At 46.0% G+C, this 20,363-nt stretch overlaps 1 protein-coding gene across 1 annotated transcript in view; it reads left to right on the top strand.

Annotated features, from left to right (window-relative positions):
- Window positions 1–20,363, top strand: part of DENND2C (DENN domain containing 2C) — a 61,636-nt gene that overhangs the window by 15,016 nt on the left and 26,257 nt on the right. The window contains exons 2-4 of the mRNA XM_060277162.2: window positions 15,393–16,345; window positions 17,882–18,030; window positions 19,052–19,158. Of these exons, the coding sequence (XP_060133145.1) occupies window positions 15,552–16,345; window positions 17,882–18,030; window positions 19,052–19,158 (1,050 nt within the window). The 5' untranslated portion in view covers window positions 15,393–15,551. The remainder of the gene's footprint in view (window positions 1–15,392; window positions 16,346–17,881; window positions 18,031–19,051; window positions 19,159–20,363) is intronic.

The raw sequence follows: 20,363 nt of genomic DNA, 5'->3' as shown, positions 1-20,363 counted from the left end.
GAAGAAGCTAATCCTGGAGCTATCATTCTGAATGGTAAAATAAAAAAATTCCTTCAGTAGCACCTTAAAGACCAACTAAGTTTTTATTTTGGTATGAGCTTTCGTGTGCATGCACACTTCTTCAGATGCACACTTCTTCAGATGTGTATCTGAAGAAGTGTGCATGCACACGAAAGCTCATACCAAAATAAAAACTTAGTTGGTCTTTAAGGTGCTACTGAAGGAATTTTTTTATTTTACTTCGATCCAGACCAACACGGCTACCTACCTGTATTCTGAATGGTGATTCAGCCATTTTTCTCACTGTATTTCACTGGAGCAGGGTTGAGAGATCTTTGATTAAGCAAATAACGTGATCAATCCTTGCATATATGAAATACTCTGTTGCATTTTGCAGTGGGCAAGGGCAGTGTTTACAGCCAGGAAGAAAGCTCCAGGATCTTAAACTGCTGGGTGGGATGGGTGCTGTGCAGTCAGATAAAAGCTTAGCTGACCTCTTGCTCCCATGGGAGACAATGTCCTCACAGAAGGCCACTGTGCACAACTGCGTCTGTGTGGCTTGTGTAGGCTGCTCAGCATGCCTGTGGTTTGGCCAGAGAACATTGGCCTTCTTGCAGCTGGCAGGCTCATCTCATTTGTTTTATTCTCATTGAGACAGAATCTCTTATATTAGGCTATGGGCTGGTGTGCAGGTACCCCAGGATACAAAGCAGCAGCTGCCGCTTTAAGCTTCCCCAGCCTCTCATGGCAATACAAGTAGCTTTGCGCAGAGATGGTGTGGTGCAGCCACAGTTGTCTAAATGTGGATTTATGGTCAGGGCCAGCCCAAGATATTTTGCCACCTCAAGTATAGGACAAGATAGGTACATACAGAAGCTAACTGGACTTGCAGTTGAATTTTACTTCAGCAGTGTAGATTGGACAGCATCACCCATTGCGTCTGAGAAAAGGGCTCTCTATCTTAGGGGGCACGGAGTGGGCTAAGTGGCACACCCACTGCTGCCTATCATCTCCACCATTCCTTGTGTCCCAGCACCTGCTTTTTGAGGCAACAACTTCCCTCTTCCAAATGTTAGGGTCAGCCCTGCTTCTGGTATTGCACAAAACAGATTCCACGTTTGTATCCTGCTCATACACAGTCCACTCACCAACACTTGCCTTGGTGTAAACACTGCTGTAGGCAGCCGGTCACATAGGTTGCCCAAGTTACAAGCCCTGGTAGGATTGGTGGGATAGGAGACAGTTGATTTCTGGGGCATATTCCTAGACTGGCCTGTCCAGAAGAAGAGACCAGTGCCAGCCAGGAGCTGGTGGAATAAGGATGCAGGAAAGCAGAAACAAAGAAGGAACTCCTTGATCGAGACTAGGGAGCAACATAAACAAGGCCAGAGTTTGGCTGTGTCCCAGGCAATGAAGGAACCAATGGCTTCCTGAGGAGGAAAGAGTTATGGAACTTGCATTATTGCATGGAGAGCAGGAAGATTCCCGGAATCTGATGATCTCTCATAATATGGAGGTAAGTACTCTGGCACTGAGAGAATTGCTGGTAAATGCCTCCAGTTAGGTAGGGAATGTGTGGGGAATCTGTGGCCTTCTGGATTTTGCTGGACCCCAGCTTCCATCAGTTGCTGCAAACATAGCCAATGGTCATGAGTGATGGGAATTGTAGTCCAGCAGCGTCTGGAAGATCACAGGTTCCTTTCTCCTCAGCTAGAGCAAAATCTTCTTCTTTGGCGATCACTCGTAGCCGAGTAAGATAGTCTTCCATAAACACAGTCTTAACAGTGAGTCCATAAGTGATTGTGGAGGCCAGGTCTGGATCCACACGTCTTTCCACAGTGGGGACATAGGTTTCTGGGTGGGAGTGGATTATGGTGAGGGTTTGCCAAATGTGCCTTCCTCTTAGCACGATTCTCCCTTTCGTCCTGTCTGTGGACTTCTCTGAGCAGTGATGAAACACGAAGAGACTAGCTTAAGGTTGGTGGTGATAAGAAATGAAAGGGGAAGATTAAAAGTTCAGTTTCCACTCTGGTTGCCCTCAAATACTGTAAATGGAATCATAGGTTCAACTCACATGATACTTTTCTCCTGCACACAAGCAAACTCTTCTGTCCCTGGGATCATACTCATTTGGTGGGATTTTGTGTGTGCAAATCCTAAGCAATCCACGTGCATGGTTGTATAGATTAACCTCAACATAAACTGAGCGGTATATAAATAAGCATCTCCAGCCGTTTCCTTAGTTGCGGTGGTTGAATAGGGCCTACCACTATTGTACAAATTATTGCCAGTTGTCCCTATCCATTCCTGCTTAATGGCAGCTGCAGATTGTTCACATGTAGGAGCAACATCCTGCAAGCAGGGAGATAAAGGGAGTAACAGGGCAATTGTTTTTCTGCTGGGATAAGTCTCTTGTGAATATGCGTTTCCTGACCACTGGTCTCAAATGAAGCTGAGCTTTGATCTTAATGCTTCTCTTTCCTCTGCCACTTTGTTGAGTGATCCTGCAGACAGCATCCCCTGGGGCTAATGGCTTGGCTTTGAAGGATGGGTTGGTTGTGTTTCACACCTTGTCTCTGAACCTCCACGTTGGAGGATTGGCAATCCAGCTCCTTTGTGGATATAACTAAGCACAACTAAAGGAAAATTGATTTGAGCTGTGTTATTATCTCTAACCCCCATTTCTCTCCTCCTTCCCCTCTTCCCCCTTCTTTTCTGTCATCTTAGTGCAAGTGTTGGGAATTAGAAGGCTGCTAAATATGTTGTTGTTGTTGTTGTTGTTGTTGTTGTTGTTGTTAATTACATTTGCATACTGCCCTATACCTGTAGATCTCAGGGCAGTTCACAAGTTGAAATAGTTCACTGCAGAGGTAGGGAACCTGTGCTGCTGGATTACAGCTCCCATCATCCCTGAGCATTGGCGATGATGGGGCTGATGAGTCCAGCAACACCTGGCAGGCCACAAATCCCCCACCTTTAGTATAGTGCCATGTGTTCAGTTGGAGACAAAAATGGCAGAGAGCAGCATGTCTGAGAAGGGCTTCATGTTTACTCAATCTGATTTGTTTTATTTATAAACTAGCTGGCCCAGCCACAAATTGCTGTGGCTCATCCCTGTGATTGGCCCAACCCTGTCCAGAGTCATGACCTTTCCCACCCCCTCCCCCCTCCCCCACCCAGGAGAGCCCCCACCTCTACTCGGCCTATGCAAAGCCGAGCCGAGATGTTGTGGAGAGGGAAGATTTCCTACTTGCAGTACTAGTGCAGCTGCCGCTAGAGGCCGCTGTTGTGCAACCTCTCCTGTGCTCCCAGCATCCCCGGCTGTCTGAGTTTTTGTGTCCGGAAACAGTGGGTTTTACCTGCTTTACCTGCTGTAGGTGCAACATCTGTCTACGAAAACGGTATTCAAACCCTCGGATATTTGTGTCCAAATTTCAATGCAATCAGTCAAGCGGTATATATATATATATAGCTTTCAGTACATGGCATACCTGTGCTCAGGGAAAATATACAAGGTTTTGTTGCAAGCCTATGTAATACTTCTAGGAGGCCAATTCCAATTGATATGATTAGTCCCCTGGAATAGGATTCCTCAAAGTAGGGCTTTGGATGCCATATTAGTGATGGTGGGAAGCACAGTGGATGAGAACAGGTTGTGTTGGATAGGCTTTAGTCACTGCACAGCAGGGTAGGGTGGAGGAATTTGGGAACATTTAGCTGCTTTTGTTCGTTCTTCTACAGTTAGACACATTTATTAGAGGCAGGCAAACTTTCCTTCTCTCAAACAGTTAAGCACCACAACCAAATTTGAAAAGGGAATCTCAAAAAGTGACTTGGAAAGCTAACGTGGTCACAAGGAATCAATTTGTGCACGTTCTGCTGGCTTTTGCAATTGCAGCCTGGTAATATGAGATGGTGTGTACGTGTGTTAATGCTTTGTTCTGCCATTCTGCTGTGATAGCAGGATTGCTGCAAGGGAGGGTCATGCAGACGCAGAAGTGCCTTCATTGGGTGGGCTTGACCTCAACAATGAGGAAAGCAGCGATAGCCAATGATGCTGGCAGCAGTCTCGTTTTGGAACTCATGGCTTCAGGAAATTGAATCCTGTTGGGAATTTTCTCATGGAAAACATTTGAAGTGTGTTCTGGCTTTCAGCGCTGGAAAGATATTAAAACTGCCTGTCATGTGGCAAGACCACTTCTCAGCTGCTTTCTTTCGGGCAAAGATGTCAGGAAGGGCACTCTGTTTTTGAGACCCCACACAGCTGCAGGTGGGTTGGTTGTTGTTGTTGTTTTAATGCATTGCTGATTCATCTCCAGATTTGGGTCATCATTGTTGATGGAAGGCATCACCCATTACTCATTACTGCTGCTCAAAAACCAGCAATGTGTGGCGAACCTCAAAAAGTGTTGGGAAGCTTGTTTGTTGAAGCATTTGAGAATGAATTTATTGTGCTGTACCTGATACATTTTGAGTATGATATAACTCAGAATTGAAGACTATGGTCATTTAAACTCTCCTGCACATGATATGTCATTAACTTGAGAGAGACTTTGCTGCCCTTCCTCATGAAGACTCCGCAGGACTGCATTCCAATTAACGAAATTTCAGTTGATTTAATTACTGGTATATGAGTTGATTTGTTGAATGATCTATAGACCAGGGATGGAGAACCAGATAGTGTTCTGGTTACAGCTCCTTTCATCTGTCACTATTGTCCATGCTGTATGGGATTGATGGGCCTTGGAGTTGAAGGGCCACTGGTTAAATTTGCATATGGTTAAAAATAGCATGTTTGAAATTAGATGCAGAACTTCCTTTGGGCTATATCCAATGAAGCTGTACCATTAGCTTAAGAATTTCCACCTGTGCAATGGTATTTTGTATCCTCACCCCAGTTTGCTCCAAAGGGTGGGGTATCTTTAGAACAGACGAGGTGGGGAGGTGAGGAGAGGAAGTTTGCCTGCACAAAGGAGAAGTCTTTATGCTAATGCCATAACTTTGTTGGATATATCCCCCCCTTTTAAAGTAGTGCATAGATGTGCCTTGGGAGAGGCATTATCTAATGTGAAGGATAAGGGGGGTGCCTCATTTAAGATGTAACATTTGTGATGGATATACTATTATTTAAACATCTGTAGATGGTTTAAGCTGGGGGTTCCTTTTTAGCCAAATAAATGCTTCATAAATGATTAATTAGATGAACTGATTGGCTCTACTGCTCCAGCAAAGGAAGGTGACAAAACCAGCCCTCATTTGGCATCATTCCCCCCCCCTGCTTTTAGGACAGGAAGGCCTAACTTTTCATACCAACTGGGCTGCAAAAGTGCTTGGACATTGAACCCACCCCAAAATTCACACCTCCCCCTGCCCTCCCCCTGCCATGCTAGGTAAGTGAGGCCCTGGACTTTGGGAAGGATGCTCTGGCATGTCCTAGAGCCCTCTCACCTCCTTCCCAAAGCCAAGAAAGCACTGACTAGGCTTTGGGAAGCAGGAGGGAGGACTCTGACCCTGTCAGATCCCTCACAGCTCCTCCCCCAAAGCCAGCACCTCACTTACCTGACTATCAGAAGGCAGTGTGAAGGATTGGAGGAGGCATCAAGTGTTGCTGTGGGCCACCCAAAAAGGTTTTGAGGGCCACATGCGGCCCTTGGGCCATGTGTTGGACCACCCTGCTTTAGGGCAAAACCAGCTCTCCAGCTTTCCAAACATCAATAATTTCCCATATGTTGATTTTAAATGTTTGTTATTTTTTGTTATTTTTGAATTGCTTCCAGTGAGGCATTCTGAAGCAATTTACAATACGATAAAAACATAAACAGAACAACTGCATACAGTATACAGAAATAGCTAAAACAACACACACACACACACACACACACACACACACACACACACACACCCCAATTAAAAACAACACCCCATATAGAAAATCAGTTGAAAGCTAAAACAAATACCAACTGGGATAAGACTCTCCGCTTAGAAAGCTTATTGAAAAAAGAACATTCATTTGTAATGTGTTGTAGTTGCTTTGGATCATGCTGTCATTTGTTAGCTGCTCTGGTTCTGCTGCTGGAGAGGCAAAAATAATCAATTATCCAGAGATTATGCATGGTATTCTACTAAATTCTACACACAGTTGACCCATTGAAATTAATGGATTTAACTTAATCATGTTCATTAATTCCAGTGGATCTACTCTGAGTAAAACTTACTTGAATACCACCCTAGATCTTTGTGCATATCATAGGAGCCTGAGTGCTGGCTAGCATTTCACAGCCTATTCACACACCTTTGAAAGTGGGCTGAAACTGTAGGTTGAGTAGCTGCAGTGTGAGTGCATAGTACTGTAAGTTGTTGTGTGAGTTCTTCAGTGTGCATCCATGCTCCATTATTTTTAATATGAATCAACCCTGGGCATCAGCTTGTATCCTGCAACCATTCATGTGCAAATACAATCAAGATTGACCTATATTCCATATTTATTGTTCAGTCGATGTGTATGTGAGAGAGAGAGAGGAAAAAAAAGAGAAAGTGAGTGAGTGGCAGAATAAATATTTGTGTGAATGATTTGTGTGGGGTTTGCAAAGTCCCCACCGGAACCCCTATATTCAAAGCAGTGATGTTCCCTGCAGGTGCTGCGTTATGAAATAAAAGACATAGAATCATGCCAGTCAGGGCTATAACTTTCTTAATTAAGTTATACAGTACTGTCATATGAATACTGTCATAAATGAGGGACGCAGGTGGCGCTGTGGGTTAAACCACAGAGCCTAGGGCTTGCTGATCAGAAGGTCTGCGGTTCGAATCCCCGCGGCGGGGTGACCTCCCGTTGCTCGGTCCCAGCTCCTGCCAACCTAGCAGTTTGAAAGCACGTCAAAGTGCAAGTAGATAAATAGGTACCGCTACAGCGGGAAGGTAAATGGTGTTTCCATGTGTTGCTCTGGTTCGCCAGAAGCGGCTTTGTCATGCTGGCCACATGACCTGGAAGCTGTACGCCGGCTCCCTCGGCCAATAACGCGAGATGAGCGCCACAACCCCAGAGTTGGTCACCACTGGACCTAATGGTCAGGGGTCCCTTTACCTTTACCTTACTGTCATAAACTAGATGATTGGCTGTTGTAATTTCTCCATGGTATTTCAGGAAGCCTATGTGTTTAAGAGCACAACTTCAGAAAAAACGACCTATGCCACAAAACATTGTAAATCAAAAAGAACAGTGTTGTGGAATCAAAGCTGAACAAGAAGCACTAGGTTCTGTCTGACTGAATAGAACCTGAACATCATAGCTGCCAAGTTTTCCCTTTTCTCGCGAGGAAGCCTATTCAGCATAAGGGAATTTCCCTTAAAAAGGAGAACTTGGCAGCTATGCTGAACATTGTAGTCTTTCTCTCTCTCTCTCTCTCTCTCTCTCTGCCAGCCCACCTTTATAAAATAATGAATTTACAGCATTTATTGGTATGTATCAGATTAATCTGGATTACTTTGTCTCCAGTGGCTGAAGAAGCCTGTTCTGAACCAGCAGGACTTGCCACAAGTTTCTCATCTGCAGCCTTCAGCGAGAAGGTCTGAATCTGATGCTTTCCTTGGTGCACTTACACTGGTCTTCAAGCTGGATGAGCCATTGAGAAACATAAGCAGCCAGTTGATCCTTCTTGCTCATACAGTCTGTCTGGCAATGGTGCTTCAGAAAGGAATCTTTCACAACCTTATCTGGATGTGTCTGGGATTGAACCTGGCCCCGTAAACTTTTGCGTGCTAAGCTTGTGCCCTACCTCTGCGCTACACCCCTTTAAAAATTGCAATGCCATTACAATAGAAGGAACTTTATTATTACAGCTGGGGTTTTCCCACATGGAAGCTAACATAGGAAATATATGACGGGGTGGGGGGAATCCCTGCATTATTTAGTAAAGAGACAGAATGCTGATATAGCTGTATCAGCTCTTGTTCTTGGATTCTGATGTATCTGTTATATTAGCAACTCTGGTTCAGCCTCACCTCAATCTGGAAGGGTCTTGCCAGTTGTTAGAATAAAACGTTGTAGGTCAAATGTATGTGGTGGGGAACCTGTGACTTTCCATATTGGACTCCAGCTTCTATCAGCCCCAGCCTGCATGGTGAATGGTCAGGAATGAGGGGAGCTGTAGGCCAGCAATATCTGTAGTCCAGCCTTCAGATTCATAAGGTTGTGGAGTTTCGAGTGGCTCCAAAAAAACATTTGTATGGTCACTGCTGCTCAGGGTGTCCTATCGAAGGAAATATTTGTGAGCTGCATTGCTCGGAAAGCATTTGGGAGAGACTGCATTAAATTCTTTTGGAGCGGTTGTCTGCCAGTGTGTCTGACTGCATGTTATAACAGCAGCGCTCCTTTAAAATGAAAGACTGGGTCAGCTGCTCTCTGCTAAGCACATTACCAGAAGAGAAAAGTAGACAAAAGTCACTTGCCTTGATGGCAACCACAACTACTTAGTCTGCAAGCCTGTGCAAGTCGAGACATTAGAGTTCTATTCTTCGCATTGGGTGTGGTTTAATAGACGCCCATGCAGGGCTGTGCCTCGAGCAAGAAGAATAGCCAGCTATTTTAGTTAGTTAATTCTCAGAGATAGATGGGAATGTGAGGTATTTGGGAACCTTATCAGCTTCCAAGAGTAATACACTAAATATGAGTTGAGAAGCCTGCTTTGAGAAAGAAGTTTTTCCTAAAGTTGTGAACAGCCAGGCAGTCAAGGACACGTCATAATCTGGAAAATGTCCTTGAAGAGGGCACAGAGGACAGCTGAGGAAGAGTTCAAGGGCCAGATAGAGTCAGGGAGGTGCCAGAGGTTCCTCATCCCTGCTGTAGACTTTGGGTGCAACAAAGAGTGGTGGGTTTTGTTACTTAAAAAAAGAAAACAGCCTGTTCTTTTTTTCTTTTTTAAGCTGCTAGAGTCAGGGGCGATGGGATTGAACATGTATCGTGTGCCCAGGTTTCCTACAGCAATTACTGTAGGCTAGTTCCATCTTGGAAATGATTGGTGCCTGCTGTTTTAAGTGAGCTGCTTTGGGAATGCATATGCCAGGAGCAATCCTGGAAGTTCTCCCCCACCACTGCCAGAGAAAGAGGGTGGAAGACTTATGTGCAAGGAGTTGGGTAGAGAAGGGAAGCACCAGTTGGGGGTCAGTGGTGGCTTGCTTTTGCCTTGAGTAGCTGAGACTGGCTCTATATCTAGGGCTTCATTTCTGCCAGGGTTTAGCCCAGTGCCAGAGCTGGCTTTTGGAAAGTGTTTGAAGTAATGCTTAGTAGTGGCTGTGAGCAGTTTTCCCTCACTAGTGAGTAAGCACAGCCCACCCACCCCACTCTCCACCCACCTACATGGTGCAGCAATCTTCATGTATCTTTCCTTTCAAAAGACGATTCAAGGACGCTGGCTGCCTGCAGTTGGAGGAATGGGAGGAACTTGCTTATTAAAGCTAAACTCCCCCTCATTCTGCACATTTGCTGCCAAGGAGCTGGACTTCCACCACAGATGGTCAGGTCTTCAGCCAGTACAAAGCTCTGGCAGCTCTCTTTTTAGAAGTTGGCTACACTGTTAACATAGACTGTGAGCATCTTGGTAGAGCAGCCTTCATCTTTCTAGTAACTTCCAGATATTATTGGATTACAACACCCAGCAGCCCCAGCAAGCATGGTCGGTGGTCAGGGATGATGGCCAACAGGTTATCCATCCCCACTGCACTGATTCCTTACTGAATTGATTCCTTGCTGGTATTCTCCATGCATGAGGAGGAAGAGGGAGTACTGGGTGAGTAAATGATAGAGGGAGGCGAGAGACAAGATGGAGAACTAGCATTTGATTTGCTGGTGTGCCCATCTGACAGTTCAGCTGTGATGATGGGCTTGCTGTGCTGTGCATCTTCTTTTTGAATTAGCACTTGCTTTTGCCATATTGGAGAACTCTTTGAGGACTCTCATAAAAGCAACAGATCCCAGGATGTATTAAGAAAATATAGTGCCGTTAAACTGATATAGTTAGTTGGGATGGGGAAAAACCATCGTAGCTGGCTAATTCAGTGGAATTACTGTATGTGTATGAATGTTGCTGCTGTTTTGCCTTTGACAACATTATTGAACAAGGAAGACCCTCAGTTTTCTTGGTGAAACTGAAGTAACATATTTTGGTGGCAAGTAGGAGAGGATCAAGGTCTAAATATATTTCAGTGAGAAGAAAGGCTCCCCTTTCTTGCCGAGTTCTTTGAGGGTGTGGTGCAGTCCACTTGCACTGGATCAAGGCCCATGCAAAGCTAAGCTTTGAAACTGTAAGGCTCATATGAGACACAGATGTGGCAGCTCTTGTTTTTGCACAAGATCTATGAGGCTATATCACGTTATTTAATTTTTTTTGATGTCCTGTGTTGTTACCTGTGTGATGTGCTGCAACCTGTAGGAGCTGAACCTGCTTTACATGGTATTACTACTTGACTCAGTTTCTCACGCTCTCAGCTCCAATCAGAAGATAACTTAACAAAGATCCACGTTGGTGTTTAAGCCATAGTAATTACCACCACTCTACTGCATTTATATCACTGTAGGTACACAGGGAGAGCTCATTATTGCACATGGAGAGCACTGTCCCTGTAATGTAGCATATGTTTTCCTTTGTTTCACATGGCTTTTCAACCTTTGATGATGATGCTCATAAAAATATTTAATATTTACTTTAGGACAAGGGTGGGGAATGTGTGGCTCTCTAGATATTGTTGGACTCCCAACTGCTTCAGCCAGCATGGCTGATGGTCAAGGATGATGTGAGCGGTAGCCCAACAACACCTGGAAGAGCACAGCCTCCCCCAGCCCCCCCCTGCTTTCAAGTGCTTGAGCTGTTTCATGTACATTAGCTTACCGTAGTAATCCTTACAAGAGCATTGTAAAGTAGGCCAGTGTAATTATTCCCATTTTGCAGATGTGGGTGGATGGAACTGAGACTCGGACTACATATTATCTTGACAAATACTTATTTCCAAGGTCATGTTTGCTGAGGTAATGTGGGGGGGGGGGTAGAGATAGCATTTGCATGGGGTGTTTTGGTAGGAGAGAGAGTGCTGCTTCCCTGATTAAGTCTTAAAGGATTCCCCGCCCCCTCAATCAGGTTTGTTTCTGGTTTTGGACCCTGGGCAACTGCCTAATAGGGACTGATGAATTATTATCAGGTAGCATCTATAGTGGGAGGTCTGACTAACAGCAGATTCAAATGCTTACGGAACCTTCTTTGACTCTGCTGAAGATGTCAGCATGGCAGAATCACCTCCATGATAGTAATAGTTTGAAATTGCTGTAGGGTGCCTTGCTTGCTTCCATCTTTTAGATCCTGCTCCCCTTCAGAGGAGGACAATTGGGAAGGGAGGCAACAGAATGGGATGGGGTGAGAGAGCAGAACTTACATGTTCAGCAAAACAACAACAACATATGATAAAATTCTTTCTCTGCTGTAAGCACTTCAAGCTCAAGCAGCATGACCGAATGTTCCCACATGTAAAAACAAAAACATATTCTACACAGAAAGATATATCATCACATTTCCTGATGCCAATATGCATGGAGTATCCTGAAGCTGAGGCTCCAATACTTTGACCACCTCATGAGAAGAGAAGACTCCCTGGAAAAGATCCTGATGTTGGGAAAGATTGAGGGCACTAGGAGAAGGGGACGACAGAGGACAAGATGGTTGGACAGTGTTCTCGAAGCTACGAACATGAGTTTGACCAAACTGCGGGAGGCAGTGCAAGACAGGAGTGCCTGGCATGCTATGGTCCATGGGGTCACAAAGAGTCGGACACGACTAAACGACTAAACAACAACAACAACAACACCCCTCTTTTTAAAAGTGGAGGAGTATTTTTACGTGAGGAAACCATAACACATATTGATAGGTGTTCCCCCAGTATGAAATGGCACAGTCTCTGAAAGATCACCTGGTTTTGCTGAGTGTATAGGTTAGCCAGTCTTTATTTTGTGCCACGTTTCTAGGCACAGGTATGGGCTTTAAAGCTTGTGTCTGAGTGTTTGATGGTTTTTTGTGTGCAGGCGCTTTCTCTGGGGAAAACCCATGTTTTACCACTGGATCAGAACAATTGGCAATCTTGTTTTCTGCAGATTGTCTTTTGCTACGATTCAGCAGTAAAATGCGGGTTTCCCCAGGGAAAGTGCCAGGACGGGAAGAAAAACCTACTTGGACACACAGCTTTAAAGTGCAGGTGTGTGTTTGGAAAGCATGGCACAAAATGAAGTCCGGATGAGCCCTATGTCTGGCTCTGAATGAAAAGAACAGGATGGGGAGGATTTCTGCCATATTACCGGGGAAGGAAATGGCTGGGCAATAAGTTGAAGGCTGTTCTTGCTATTTGGGTTCCTATTTGTAGTCTCTCTCCCACCGCCACCCCAGCTAGCTAGACCCCCTTGCTTCTCTTGGGCTCCATGACTTCCAGAGATGTCAGCAGCTGTTCCTTGGGGGGGGGGGAATTATCACTCAGTGCCAGCCTGTTACTTTGGGGAGTGGCTACATTGTTGCTGCTGCTAATAAAGGGTGTGTGGAAGAGGCCGACTCCCAGATGCTCAGGATGCTTTGAGGCAGGCCTATTTATAGTAATTTTCTGCGTAGGACTGGAAAGGAACCTCCTGAAACCCTGAAGGAAGGGAGCCCCAGCTGCTTTGCGAAACAGCACAGCCTGGTGGAGGAGGGGAAGGGCTTTCTTTGCCTGTCAGGGTGGGTCTTGCAAATCGGTGGGCATTTCCATGTGGGTCAAAGCACCGGGCAGCAATGTAGGCAGCAATATGGGTGGGTGTGGGATGCCTGTTGAAAATCACAGCTAAAATTCAATGCAAGGAGTTCTCCACAGACTGGATAGCTTCCACTGTCTCTAATGCCCTTGTCCTAATCAGGACGAAATTAACCATGGCTCATCCTAAGGAAAATGCTGAGGGTCTTTGCCATTTTAGAACCCCCATTGTCAGCATTCATCTATACAAGTTTCTAGAGCTCCCAGTTAAAGAGGGAAGCTTGGAAACGTGATCTGTGACCCCCGAAGTCTCTGAAAGTAGAAACCTTTCTGCACCTGAGGCTTTGCCCAGTTCTCCCGCCAGGCCTTGAGTGTTGATAACAACCTGATACCTCTGTGAGCAGAGAAAGGGCTGCTGGCTTGAAGACCTCTGCTGCTGGTTTATGCCACTTCTGGATGGTGGTGCAGTTGTTGTTGGTTGTTTATTTGCTGGTGTCAGAGAACACTTGCACTTCCCTATGGAGATGGGAAAATATTATGGGTGTTTTGTTCCTGCAGTGTTGTGCAACTGCCCTGGAGAGTGCAACCACAAAGATATTAGTACCGGTAAGTACGCTGTAGCAAACCCCAGAACATCTTGTGCTCTTTTTTCAGTTTCTTTACCTTAAGGGCTTAAAAGAGCATCTTGGGCAGCCTTCAGAGGATCTTTACTGGCATCTGAAGCAATACTGGGCCTGGGAGGATTCTTGCAGCCACCTGTGCAAATGATGGGAAAACACAGCAATTGCCCTGTCATCACCATGCAGGGTGTGGGGCAGACAGAAGCCTTTGAACCAGCTCTGTTGGGTCCAAGACTCGACTCTGCCACCTCCGCCTGCAGTGGCGGTGGGTAGGTTGCATCACTGTCTCGCCTTGTTTTCCTGTTTGTGAAATACAGACAGCACCAGCCTCCAGCTGTGCCTTGGGACTCAGGAGGCCTTGTTAATCTTTTCAGTAAGTGTGCCGAGTGTTGCTGAGCAAAAGAAGACTGTGGTTGTGGTGGGTTTTCACACTGAGGGAAACCCTGGTCTCCACCTGGCCTCCAGTCCAAGCAAGCAAAGCACTTGGCGCAAATTCTAGGGCTGCAGCTCGTTCTGTTGTAACTTAGTTGCCTTTCAACCATTGGTAGTTCAGAGCCCCAAAATCTGGTGGTGGCAGAGGTGCTGCTTTCCCACTGCGCCAGGGGTGGGGAACCTTCCCCCCCCTTCCTGGTGAGGGTCAGTGGTGGACAGAGCTGGAGTGAGCATGGGTGGGGCAGAGCCAAAAAGGAGTGAGTGGGGCCACCCCCCCTCTCTCTTTCTGACTCCACCTTCTCTCTGTGTGTCTTTTTCCTTCTATCTCCTGCCTTGTTGGAGGCAGTGTGCCCTTGAATGCTAATTGCTGAGAATTACAAGTGGGGAAGTGATGTTGCACTCAGGTGCTGCTTACAGACTTCCCATAGGCATCTGCTCGGCCAATGTGAGAACAGGATACTGGACTAGACAGGCCACTGGTCTTTTCCAGCAGTCTCTCCTTATGTTGCCCTTAGTTCTGCAGCCACCCAATAATATGCAGTGAACTATCCAGAAGATATCCAGAGGACGAGATGGTTGGACAGTGTTCTCGAAGCTATGAACATGAGTTTGACCAATCTGCGGGAGGCAGTGCAAGACAGGAGTGCCTGGCGTGCTATGGTCCATGGGGTCACGAAGAGTCGGACACGACTAAACGACTAAACAACAACATCCAGAAGATTCTTTTTTTCTTTCTTTGCCCCCTCCCTTTTCACATTCTATTCTCTTTACTTCCTGGATTGAAAGATGAAGGCTTTTGCATAAATAACTTCACAGTAAGAGCACCCGATAGGTCATAACAGCAAAAGGAACATAGAAATATTCTGTAAAATGAGAATAATAATGATGTTTCAAAATGCTAAGTACTGTGTTCATTAAAAGGGTTGAATATATGCTGTATTGTTTTTAATATTCGGTTGGAAGCCGCCCAGAGTGGCTAGGGAAACCCAGCCAGATGGGCGGGGTATAAAGAATAAATTATTATTATTATTATTATTATTATTATTATTATTATTATTATTATTATATATAGTCAGTCGTTACAAAAGGTGGCTGGGTGCAGAATTTCACCTGGCTGCTTAGTTTCTAGATCTGAGGGAAGTTGAAGTGGGTGAGTTATTCAAAGCCAATCCCTGACACAGCTTGGGAATGACACAGTTTGGGAAGCTTAGACTTCCATTTATTGCTCATGCTCAGGAAGTTGTTACCTTATGTGCAGAGGCGCACATTTGGTTTGGTTATTTAGGTATATGCCTAAGCTTTTAAGGTACAGTATACCTAAAAAGATAAAATATGTGAACAAGGCAAACATGTGGATTGTACACTTGTCAGAGAGCTGGGACAGGCTGGAATTCCAGGTCAGGTGTACATTCAGTTGGAAATCTGGGCTTCCTGCAATGTACAGAAAGACCCTTGGAGTAATTTAAACAAACCAACAAACCAAGAGTGTCTTGTGACACCTGAAAGATGGACTGGTTGATTGTGTCCAAAGCATATGTTTTGCACCCCTTCTGATGGATGTCCCGTTTCTCTCTTTTTCTTCAGGGTGCCATAAGAATATGTTTCCCCTTTCACCACAGTTGTTGGATTACTTTCCAAACTGGATTTGACTGGAAACCCCCAGCATCTTGACTCTGGAATTACAAATCTCACTTACTGCAACTGGAAGGCAACGTGCTGGGATGTGAACTTACATTGCCTGCCATGCACCCCACGGGCAGCACAGATTCCGGCTTTTCCCGCACTGCTGTGCAAACCCTGTCTCGTAGCCACTGCCGGAACATAAAACAAAAGATTTCTCAGTGGGAGGGTCGGACTCAAGGGGGTTGCCAGGAGGAAAGACAGAAGCCCCAGGACTTTGGGGTCAAGTATGGTCAAGAGAACAGGAGACAGACGGTGGGACTTGGGCACAGCAGGCATTCAGAAGGACTAGCAAATATTCAGAGCCTTGGCTTAGATTTCCGGGAAAACTCTCGCCTCTGCTGTGTGACTGAGGAGGAAGAGGAGAGGCTCCAAGAGGCTCCAGAGAGCCCCTTGGTTGAGCAGCTCCCCAATGGTGTTATATCTGAAGGAGAGGATGAGGCAGACTGGCAGGGGGAGAGGCTCCCTCCAGGGAACTTCTATACCTCACGGGAGCTGTGGAAACAGATAGAAGCCCTTCCTCCTGACCAAGTCCTCTCTCTGGCTTTGGACCTGAAAAGAAAGCGGGAAAGCTGTGGCTCAACAGAGAAGGAACTGAACCTGGCTCCGACAAAGAGCTTGGAGAACATCTACTGTGACGTTGAAGGCCAGGAGGGGCGGCCAGCCATCAATCCAGTACCCAAACCACGAAGGACTTTCCGATACCTGTCTGAGAAGGACCACACAGATTGCCCTAATGGAGGCTATGCCGAGAGGAAGGTGCCAGAACGTCAGTGTAATGGTGGCTGTCCTGCCTCAACTTCCCATGACTCTAGGGAGAGAGTCGTCAGCAGAGGAATCCGAAGCAGATCCAAGAGGTGGGTGCCAGGTTGATCTCTCTGGTTCTTTTTATGCAAGTAGGTAAAGGTAAAGGACCCCTGGGTGGTTAAGTCCAGTCAAAGGCAATTATGGGGTTGCAGCGCTCATCTCGCTTTCAGGCTGAGGGAGCTGGCATTTGTCCGCAGACAGGCTTCCGGGTCATGTGGCCAGCATGACTAAACCGCTTCTGGTGCAACGTAACACCGTGACGGAAGCCAGAGCACACGGAAATGCTGTTTACCTTCCTACCAGAGCGGTACCTATTTATCTGCTTGCACTGGCGTGCTTTTGAACGGCTAGGTTGGCAGAAGCTGGGACAGAGCAACAGGAGCTCATCCTGTCACGCGGATTTAAATTGCCGACCTTTCAATTAGCAAGCCCAAGAAGCCCAGTGGTTTATACCACAGCACCACCTGCTCCATGATGGATATTGCTCATTGTAGCAAGTCCTGTTCCTAATCATTGCTGTTTCCCCCATCTTAGGGAACAGCTAAGCATACTCTTCTCTCAGTTCCCCCCATTCATCCTTCCATCATCAGGAAATCAGAAAGGTTCTCCCCCACCCCACCTTTCAATATTTCTATTTGCAATTGCAACAGAAAAAATTGGGGGGGGGGAGAGAATAGATAAAAAACAAAAATAAATTTCCAGCTGACCTTTTACAGTAAGAGTATTTCATAATTCCTGTTTTAGTATATATTAATATAAAGGTAAAGGGACCCCTGACCATTAGGTCCAGTCGTGACCGACTCTGGGGTTGCGCGCTCATCTCGCATTATTGGCCGAGGGAGCCGGCGTATAGCTTCCAGGTCATGTGGCCAGCATGACAAAGCCGCTTCTGGCAAACCAGAGCAGCACATGGAAACGCCGTTTACCTTCCCGCTGTAGCGGTTCCTATTTATCTACTTGCATTTTGACGTGCTTTCGAACTGCTAGGTTGGCAGGAGCTGGGACCAAGCAACGGGAGCTCACCCCGTCACAGGGATTCGAACCGCCGACCTTCTGATCAGCAAGCCCTAGGCTCAGTGGTTTAACCACAGCGCCACCTGGGTCCCTATTATATATTAATATAATCAGTCTAAATAGTTGTCCAAACGAAATTGACTATTACAACCCATATGTTCAAATGTAGATGTGTGTTGGACTACAGCTCCCATCATGCCTGCCCACTGGCCATACTGGCTGGGGCTGATGGGAGTCCATCAACTCCTGGGGCAGGAACAGGTTTCCCCATCACTGCCTTAAGGCATGAAAAATAATTTCTGAGAGAAATTATGTTAAAAATGATCTCACCCCTTTCTATTGTCTTCATACGTTCTGAATGGAGAAGAACTGAAGACAGCTTTCCCGAAAACATGCATAATACTACTTTATCTAAAAGAGCAGTTTTATGCTGAAAATTCTCCAAAAGGAAAATAAACATTTCAGACAGCTCTAGACAGGGGCAGAAGCCCTTTAACAAAACATAGGAGTTGGGCATGTTATTGCTTGTGAGGATTGTGTGATGATAAGGCAACTCTATGCTTTGTTTGCAGAAAGTCCTTTGAATTTGAGGACATCCAAGGTTACCGAAACCGGCTAGCAGCCATGGAGTACCAAAAGCTCCATGAAGAATTGAATGGCAGCACAAGTGTCCGCCTCTATTGCACGCAATCGGAGGACAACCTCTATGAGGACATTATTGGTATGTTTCAAAGTTCACTTGGAGGAAATGAATTGTACTAGTTTGGAGCTGACCTGTTGAACATGTTTATAGATACCTGTTTATTGAGTGATATCAAATACCACTTCTCTGCTGAAAAACAGCAAATTGAAGAGAAGTGGGTGTGGGGATTTGCAGAGCATGCTGCTGCTTTGTGCTTTCTTCCTCCCCATTTCCTTTCTATTAGTTCACAAGTAGGCACCCTATGGGCCCTAATGTCGTTTTATGCAGCCCCCAAACCTGCTCAAGCTGCCCCATTCTTCCATCGTATCAGAGTTCCTTCAGTCCTGTTCATTTCCTCCTTATTTTTCCTGTTTTCTTTTTAAGTGTCTCTTCTCCCCCACCCCCTTTCTGTGTAGTTTCAGAACAATTTGAAGAGCCACATTTTATTTGATAGAAATAATTGATGTATTCTCAGGAGACTTTTCCTGGTTGTACAGCTTTGGGAAAATGATGTTTTTCTCTCAGCTCTCTGAGAACAAATTGATAGATTTCTGGTGTGTGTGTGTGTGTAGCACACCAAAGCCAGAGAGTAATTTTCAAAACAGTAGCTGTATTGGTCTGTTGTACCAAGAAAATCCTGCGCATGACCTTTGACATCTTAATGACAGGTGGGTTGTCCCTCCCACCAGCCAAGTTTTGCCTGTGTGGTTGGGCTTCAGCTCCACAGCAGGACTGAACCTGCCCCCCATCAAGCAGTAGGTGGTGAGCTGAAACCTGCTATCTGCAGCCACTGGCTCTGTGCATGAGTTCCCTTTGGTGAACTTGCTTGTGTAGCAGAACAAGGTAGAATTCACCCCCTGCCCATCAGCTGGTTGACAGGTGGCTGTGGTTTTGAAAAATGGTCCTTGTGGGATCAATTTGAACCTCTGGTAGGCCAGGATTGGCTTTTGGGCCAGAAGTTCCACTGCCCTGCTGTAGACATAGTCCCAGTTTGTGCCTTTTGTTGTTGCAAGCAAGTTGGTATTCTGTCTCTCTCCTTCACGGTACTCCTTTTTCCTAGATCCTGCTAAGGAGAACCTGTATGAAGACATCAAAGTGAAGCCTCTATGGAGGATCCCCTCTGCTTGGAAGCTGCCTCCTGCCCGGAACACCATCAAGACTCCCAAGGTGAAGGCCCATTTCTCAATGTCTGTTCTCTGCATCCCCACCTAAGGTTGGATTTTGCCTCTGCACTTCACAGGAATTCAGTTGACTTAAGATGGAATAAGTTCAGACACGCACAGACTCAGTGGCATTGAGCTAAGTGTTTGATCTGCTTCCATTGAAATGTTTTGTGTGTTTGAGGTGACTGCAAACCTGAGACAATCTGGCTTTCACCATTGTTGGCAGTTATCGACTGAAGATTGCACATGTGCGTGAATTCACCATTAGAGAGTGAAATGCTGCTTCACTGTGCGGTGTTAGCATTAGCTTGATCTCTGTTTGTCTGAAGACAATACTCTGCACTCCTCATGCAGAGAACAAAAGAGGAAGGGGGAAATTTGTCCATGCATGCTGAAGGGCATTCGCAATCTGTGGGTTAGGAGCATACCTCCACACACATGCACTAGGGTACTCTTTTGGGGAGGGGCGCTTGTGCTGCCTGGGGATTAAGCCATATGCCCAGTATCTACAGCACCACAGGGGTCTTTGTAGCAGTGCAGGGGAGGCACTTGTGCACCTGTGTATGCTTCCCTTTTCAGACCCCCTACTCACTGTGCTTTTATAAAATAGGGAAGTGCATTTGTTCAAGACTGAAAGCTGAAGCTTCCTCTCCATCCCTCCCACTTGTGAAGGAATGAGCCTGAGGCGCATTCACAATGCTAGCCTTTCCCATCCTGTGGCCCTCCAGCCCTGAACCATTGGTCTTGCTGGCTGGGGCTGATTGGAGTTCCAACAACTTTTGAGGAGCCAAGAAAAGGTGTTGGCAGGCACTTAAAGCCTGTGTCCATGGTTCCCATTATAACTGACTTGAAATGACACCCACCCCCTGCTTCTCCAGTGACAAATCAGGGAGATTGTGTTAGCTGCTATTTTGCCCCCAAATGTTTTTAGGGGAAGAGGACAGTCACCAAGCTAAACAATTGCTAAATGCACAGGTGTGTAAATCGGGAGAATTGGGCAGGCGGTGGGAGAGCAGGCAGGCCTAATTAGATTTCCCCACTGCTCAACTAAGGGGACTTTTCGGCCTGTGCTCTTCTCCAAACCAGGGATTGTTCCATACCTGTTAGACACTTCTACTTCATTGCCACTACCATAAAAAGCAGGCAGCCTGTTTGCAGAATTTTTGTTCATTATTGGTGCCTACCCACATTCAGCTTACTGGGCATCAC

Source organism: Zootoca vivipara, chromosome 7, assembly GCF_965207765.1.
Source record: "Zootoca vivipara chromosome 7, rZooViv2.hap1.1, whole genome shotgun sequence".
NCBI classification, from domain to species: domain Eukaryota; kingdom Metazoa; phylum Chordata; class Lepidosauria; order Squamata; family Lacertidae; genus Zootoca; species Zootoca vivipara.
This window is presented reverse-complemented; position numbering and strand designations above follow the sequence as displayed.